Source organism: Elephantulus edwardii, unplaced genomic scaffold (genome assembly GCF_000299155.1).
Source record: "Elephantulus edwardii isolate Elephantulus edwardi_28Jun2011 unplaced genomic scaffold, EleEdw1.0 scaffold00028, whole genome shotgun sequence".
NCBI classification, from domain to species: domain Eukaryota; kingdom Metazoa; phylum Chordata; class Mammalia; order Macroscelidea; family Macroscelididae; genus Elephantulus; species Elephantulus edwardii.
In genome coordinates, this window is record NW_006399778.1 from 12,421,611 (window position 1) to 12,429,438 (window position 7,828).

Consider the following 7,828-nt stretch of genomic DNA (forward strand, 5'->3'; position numbering starts at 1 on the left):
TACATAGGGTCGCTATGAGTCGCAAGTGACTCGATGGCACATAACAACAACAACAACAATCCAAATCTTGACAGATCAGATAGACATTTCCCTGCCTGGGCTCTGACACACAGAAGAGCCTCACTGCCTCCACACACATGCCTGGAAGCTGGCTGGGCCTCAGGTCAGGCCTGCCCTCCTGTCCAGCTTGATGCTGGGGATCCTACTCCTGAGTTTCTTGCTTTGCAGCGGTTTGGGCTTTGTTTTGTTTTGTTTTATTTGCGGGGTGGGGGGGGGGGGGGGGAGTTTTTTATCACTACAGAGGATAAAGAGTCTCATCACTGGTCCAACTGGCAGCACCATGATAGATGGAGAAGAGACTGAAGTTGTTAATAATTACAATTTACTTGGTTCCACAATCAACACTCTTGGCACCAGCAGTCAGGAATCAAAAGACAACTTGTATTGGGGAAAATCTGCTGTCAGGGACTTCTCCAGAGTACTGAAAAGCAACGATGTCAGTCTAGAGACTAAGGTGCCCCTAATCCTGGCCATGGTCTTTACAATTACTTGCTACATATCAGCGAGCTGGACAGTGACTAAGGATGACAGAAGAATCAATGTCTTTGAGTTAGAGTGCTGGAGAAGGTCTCAAACATACCATTGACCACCAAGAAAACGAACTGGTCTGTCATAGAGAGGGTGAAACCAAGTTCCTCCTTGGAGGCTAGGATTTTGAAGCTCTGTCTCACATACTTTGCACCCGAGGCCAGGAGGGACTGGTCCTTGAAGAAGGATATGCTTAGAAGGGTGGAGGGACAGCACAGGAGACGGAGATCCCAGATGAGATGGATTGATACAGTGACTGGGGCAATGGGGGTTAGTGTGTCAGAATCAGTGAGACCGGCTCAGGACATGGCAGGCTTCAGAGCTGCTGTACAGGGTCACAGATGACTTGACCGTACATAAAAACAACAGAAGATAGTGAACAAATGAGAGAGGAGACAGGAGAGAAGAGGGAGAAAGGAAAAATAACTGTAAGAGAATGGGTTAAAACCACATCAGTACCAGTGTCCAGGAGCGGGAGAAGAAGAGCTGCATTTAGGGGCCTGAGCCTCCGTCTTCTGACCTGCCTGGAATGGCTTCGAATAGAAAGGCAGAGAAAGGAGTCCAGAGGAGCCCCTGATCCCCTTTCACCCACTCGACAGGGTTCTAGTTGCCCCAGTATGCAAAGCAGCCTGGGAGGAAACACATTTGTCAGAGCTTTGGAACCTTGGTCAGGTTACTTAACCTCTCTGGCCTCAGCTTTCACACCTGAGCACCAGGGATAATGGCTTGCCCTTCCAGAGCATTTAGGAGGTTCAGGTAGGAATGTGGTGGAGCACCTGGCCCGGGCCCCGCCTTGAGAGATTCATGTCTGTGAGGTCTCCAGCCTGAAAAGCCCCCACCTCAACTCTCATCCTCCCTGCCCGCTGTCTGTGCAGGTGTTACCCTCCGAGGCAAGAAGCTTCAGCCCTCAACCCTCCCAGACCATCAGCTTCTCAGAACCCAGGCCCACACAAGATGGGACAAACATGTGCACACACACACACACACACACACACACACACACACACACACAAGCACACACACATTCCATCTCACCTCACACACTGGCACACACACACTCACCTTTTTTCACACTAGGCTACACACCTTACACATACATATAGCTCACACACAGACATACGCACACATACTCACAGACAGACACATACCCCCTACCTCACATCATCTCTATACACACCCCGTATTCATACCCATGCTTCATACTCGCTAACCTCACATGCTTGTAAACTCATTCTTGCACCTCTCACACAAATTCCACCTCTCACACCCTCAGATCCACTCACACACAGACACATACAACTTACATCCGACTTACACATCTAAGATGTGTGTACCCTCATATTCAAACACTGTCACACCCAATCATTCACACTTACACATCACATATACACACACACAAGCACAACACCAAGGGAAAAATCAGTGACCTGACCTGACGGTGAGGCTATGTTCATATTCACTTTCCAAACAAACAACAAAACCTATACTTGATCAAGCTTGAGGCTCTCTCCTAATCAGTGTTTTTAAAATAATAGGCACTTTGCCTGAACACAGCCAATAATTTCTTAAGTCTAGCCAAATTTAACTTTGTTTGTTTGTTTGTGGTGAGTATTTATTTTCCTCAAGCCAGTCTGTGCTTGGACAGTGTTTAATTGGCTATTTGAAAAGCCAGTGAGACATGCAGTCCACAATCCTTACAGCTGAGTCATCTGCCTCCCAACGTCTCAGTGTGTGGCAACGGCCAGAGTCCTGTCAGGAATTTCATTTGACAACACCATGGGGTTTCTCCTTCTGACCCATGATGCCCTGGGTACCACTGAGGAGAGAAGTCTCAATAACCTTCCCTTTACTTGTGTGTGAAGCTGCGACCTTTCTTACAAGTGTACACACACTCACATCCCTATTGTATGCAATCATGTATATCCCTACATTTACACATGTTGTGGACACTCTCACAAAGAATATAGAATATACCAGGGACTGCACAAAGCAGGGATAAATTGGTATTGTTGTTGTGTGCCATCAAGTCAGAACTGACTCATAGCTCACCCTCCAACTGATTTTCAGAGGTAGTTAATCGCATGGGAGGAGATTGCCCATCCTTCTCTGGAGCAGCTGGTGGATTCAAATTGCATTCCTTTGAGATTGTAGCAGTTTCTTAACACTAGACCACACGAGTTCCCTAAATATGTATATTGTTTGTTTTTGTTATGTGCCATCAAGTCGCTTGCGACTCATAGTGACCCTATGTACTACAGCCCTAAACCCTGCTCTATCCCATGCCAATTCTATTGTCTCCAACACACCTACCCCCATTACCCCAGTGATGGAATCAATCCATCTCATTGAGGGTCTTCCTCTCCTTCGCTGTCCCTCCACTCTCCCAAGCATGACATCCCTCCCCAAGGACTGAACCAGCTTTGCAACATGTCCAAAGTATGTCAGACAGAGCTTCAGAATCCTTGCTTCCAAGGAGCAGCCTGGTCTCACCTTCTCCAGGACAAACTTGTTTGTCCTCCTAGCAGTCCATAGTATATTCAATACTATTCTCCATCACCAAAGCTCAAAGGAAGGCATCAATTCTCCTTCTGTCATCCCTAGTCATTGTCCAGCTCTCTGATGCATAGTAAGTAACTGCAAAGACCATGGCCTGTACCAGGCACACCTTAGTCTCCAGACTGACATAGTTGCTCCTCAGTACCTTGAAGAGGTCTATGACAGCAGACTTTCCCAATTCAATTTGTCTTTTAATTTCCTGGCTGCTAGTACCAAGAGAAGTTCGAAACTCCTGAAGTCAAGAGATACTGCAGTAAGAAACTGGCAGCAGCTTGAGGCATTAAAAATCACAGAAGCCCAGAAAGATTGACGTATAGGCCATCACATCAAGGGCTGGATAGGGAAGATTGTTGTTGAATGGAGTAGGTTGGAGTAGATGTAAATGCTGGTGGAGCAGGGCAAGGGGTGGCTCAAAAAACACCTGGCAAGAGTGGGGACAACACAGAATCTGTTGGGTTTTTTTTTTCCTTTTACTGGTAAATATATTTCATCCACTCTTGGTAACAGCAGCCAGGAAATCAGGAGACAAATTGCATTGGGAAAGTAGGCTGTGAGGGACCTCTCAAGAGTACTGAAGAGCAATGATATCAGGCTGGAGACTAAGGTGCTCCTGATCTGGGCTATAGTCTTCGCAGTTATGTGCTATGCATCAGAGAGTTGAACAGTGAATAGGGTTGATAGAAAGAGGATTGATGCCTTTGAGCTGTGGTGCTGGAGAAGAGTGTTGAATATACCATGGACTGCTAGGAGAACAAACAGGTTTGTCCTGGAGAGGGTAAAGCCAGAGTGTTCCCTGGAGTCAAGGATTCTGAAGCTTCGTCTGACATATTTTGGGCATGTTACAAGGAGGGACTGGTCCATGTTACAAGGAGGGACTGGTCCTTGGAGAGAGACATCATGTTTGGCAGAATGGAGGGGCGGCAAAGGAGAGGAAGACCTTTGATGAGATGAATCGATTCTGTGACTGGAGCGGTGGGAATAAGTGCGTTTGAGATGGCTAGTTTGGCACAGGATAGAACAGCATTTATAGTTCTTGTACATAGGGTTGCTATGAGTCGCAAGTGACTCGATGGCACATAACAACAACTCTTCTCTGTAAAATGCTTATCTGTCAGATAGTGTTCTAAATTTGAGCAATCTAATTAAGACAGACTAGGAAGAAGGATTGGCCATCCAATTTCAAAATAGCAGGCCTTTGTAAACCCTGTGTATGTAACAATGTACAAATCTGTATAAGAAGAAATAAAAGCAACATGGTCCTTAGAAACAAAGATAGCAAGACGTCCGTTCATTTCCTTTAACACAGATCAGTGGGAAAGGCCAGTCACAAAAAAGTCCAAAACCAAACCAACAACAAACCATCATAGCTGGTAAAGCAGAGAGTCCATTAAAAGGAAGGAGACAGTCAATGGAATAGATTAACACGTCTGTAACAATGGATACATCCACACCAACAGTTGTGAAGATGGCAACATTTTGTTCGCTTAGACATGAGGTCACCATGAGTCAACATTGACTCAAAGACAACCAAAACCAACACATCCAAACGCACACTTTATAGACATACATAACATTAACACACATTTAGACCAATAAACAAGAACTGACTCACATACTCAGGTGTCAACATGGACATTCATCTTATTCACATATACTTTTCCCACCCTCAGAAACACCTTCACACACAATAGAAACATACCAAGGTCCCCACAAACTCATTAGCTTGTAGCCACATGGCTGCATATTCACAATGACACCCTTCCAAGTACACAGCCAGCCAGGTGCCCGGCAAATGCCACCAATTTATGAGATGGCTCAGCTCTGGGCCTTGCTCCCTTGAGGCTAATAAATGCAACTGACCCAGGAGTATTGACAAGTGGCTGAGTAGTAAATAACCCCAGACGTAAGGCTGCAATCCAGAGGTGGGGGCTGAAACAGGAAGTGGAGGCCCAGAGAGAGGAAGTGACAGGTCCAAGGTCTCACTGCCAGGCAGTGGGCTGGAGTTCAGGTCACACTAGGTTGGAGAAGGGCTGGGGAAGGTAAAGAAGGACGAGTGTCATTCAGAGTCTTTACTCACTGCTACTGGCCAAGATGGCGATGATGAAGAACTTCTTCAAAGCCAGACCAGACCTGCAAGAGGAAGAAACCCAGGTTCTGAGTCCGTCTTTTCCACTTTGCTGCAGCTCCAGACCTGCTACACCTTGTGAGCTCACTACAGGCTCCATTCGCACTCCCCCAGATGGCCCAGATGCTGCTGCCTAGCCCTGTGCTTAATTCCTCCAGGGAGATTCGACCATCTCTCTGTGCCCCTGGAGGAGCAGACACTGGGATGGCAGAGCGAGGAGGGACCCTCACACCTCCCACTCCAAGCAGGAACCCCACTCTGTACCAGCTCCAAGACAGGAAGTTTGTTGTCTTTTGGTGTTGGGCTACTATCTCGGATAACAGCCAATCTCTCTTGCACACACTGTCCTCAGACAGTGAGCAACAAACCAACCTGGTGGCTGACTCTTGACTCTAGAGATAAAAGTTCCTTGGGTCCTAGTCCCAGTTCTATTTCCCCAATGCTGTGTGATGCAAGGCAGATCCATTAGCCTCTCTGGGCTGCAGGTTTGACTAGATGATACCTAAGGCCCTCCCAGCCCAGGATATGCAGTGACATGTCTCAGCCCATCACTCTGAGAAGTAAAGTTCCCCTTTCTGGAGAAACAGATCCTAGGAGCCAGTCTCCTGCTACCCAAACCCTGATCCTCCAAGGAGGATCCCATCCCGGCACAGCAGACACATACCTGCATGTTCTCCAAGCAGAAGAGGCCCTGAAGCACGAGGTCCCACACCCAGAGGGGTGTCTAACCAGCACCTTCTTCCTGAACCCTTTGTGGTTGGCCTGCGCCCCATCTGCCATGTTCTGGATTCTGGGGTGCCAGTGACATAGAGCTCGCAAGGTCTGAGATCTGCTCTTATGTCTCCAGGGAGCAGACCCCAGCTTCACACTGCCCAGCGCATTGGCAGGGCAATGGCAGGGCAGTGGCCCCAGGCAAGAGACAGGTGACACATGCCCTAAAAAGGAGGCTCCTCCTCCTCCCTCCCACCTCCGTTGCCCTGCCCACACTGGCTGGCCAAGTCCCCACCCACAGCTGAGGTGTACTGTCTGCGGGGGCAGGGGTTTATGCTCCTCACAGGCATCAGCCCCTCCCTGATACATGTGTTCCCATCTGGATTACAGGCCCCTCCATGTGGAAGGGTAAGTCCACTCATATCTGAGGGGGTCCTTTCTTAGTTTCTCAGTGCTGCTGTAACAGAAGTACTGGTACGCAGCCTTGAAGAACAAACATTTCTTTTTCTCACGTTTAGGAAGCTAGAAGTCTGCATTCGGAACCCTGGCCTTCTCTGTGCTCTTTATCTGTGAAGTCTTTATCTCACCTCTTCTAGTGTTCACCCCTCCTGATATTCCTCGGAGCTCTCTAAGCTTCTTTTAGAGTTCTTCCAGTGCTGCCTTCTCCAAAGGGGTTGACTTAAGGCAAAACCTACACTGATAGGGCCTCATTAATATGACCAACAAAACTTCTTCCCAAATGATGTTACAACCACAGAGATAGATATTAGTCTTTGGGAGAACACAAGTCAATCTATAGCAAGTCCCTCCACATCTGTCAAAAATGTAGTCCAAAAGCTGGAATGTTCTATACACTTCTAGAAGGCGGCCCCTGTCAACCTGAAGCATTCTGGTGTTCACATCGATGAGGATGCTCTGGCTGACTTGGGGGAACAAGGGCTCCAGTGACTGGCCGGAAGCATCCTCAATGCTTACCTAGAAGTAGCCTTGCTTGATGGGGAGCAGGGCTTCGAAACTCCAACACCTCTGACATGTCAGTTAGATACTTCTTTGTCAGAATCTGTCCCTGTAGCCACCCTATGGAATAATGCCTACTATGGCAATTTGTTCTAACCCTTTCATTACCTAAGTGGTCCTGATTTGAATTTCTTGTTCATATAATGCATTTTCAGTACTGGAAGGCATACTGAAATGAATGAAAAGTATTTTTTTGAACTTATGTGAATTTTGATACAGTTGTGTGGGACACTCCCTAAGTGGACTCTAGTGATGTGAGACCTATTTATTCAGATCCATACAGTTATAAAGAGGCTAAAAAGATTGGTGCACAGTATATTTGCTGAGGGTCACAAGAAGGTTAAATTGTTGAATGACCTGCATCCACCAGTGATGGAAACATCTATGGTGAATAGAAACTGCTCAGTGCAGACTTCTTCATGTAGTGACAAGGGGTCCTATGTGCCCTACATGCCATACCTTAAATTCATGTCTGGGCCTAGGCACTGGAAGTATTTTGTGGCATCTCTGGCTTCTCACTGAAAACTTTCCCTCCCAAAAGCCAAAACGTCTCCAGATATTACTAACTGTCCTTTTGGGATCAAAGGCTCTCTCATTGAGAGCCTGAGATTTAGTGCAAATACGATTTGCACTGAACTTCACTGTTATTTGAGGGCTAAAGGAGCAGTAAATGGAGGGAAAGGGGGGCAGGAAAACAGCAGAGGTTTGAGTCCTGGGTTCTCAGATATGGGTTTCAATCCTAGCACCCCAATTTCCAGACTGTGAGAGCTTGGGCAAAGCTGTCTCCTTCCTCGGCCTCTGTCCTCAGCCTTAGGAAGACTCCAGTGAGGC

General features: G+C 47.2%; 1 protein-coding gene across 1 annotated transcript in view; it reads right to left on the minus strand.

Annotated features, from left to right (window-relative positions):
- PLA2G2F (phospholipase A2, group IIF) overlaps positions 1-6,049 on the minus strand; it is a 15,437-nt gene extending 9,388 nt beyond the window's left edge. The window contains exons 1-2 of the mRNA XM_006883677.1: positions 5,934-6,049; positions 5,222-5,274 (exon numbers count right to left, since the gene is read on the minus strand). Of these exons, the coding sequence (XP_006883739.1) occupies positions 5,222-5,274; positions 5,934-6,049 (169 nt within the window). The remainder of the gene's footprint in view (positions 1-5,221; positions 5,275-5,933) is intronic.
- Positions 6,050-7,828: the final 1,779 nt, after the last annotated feature.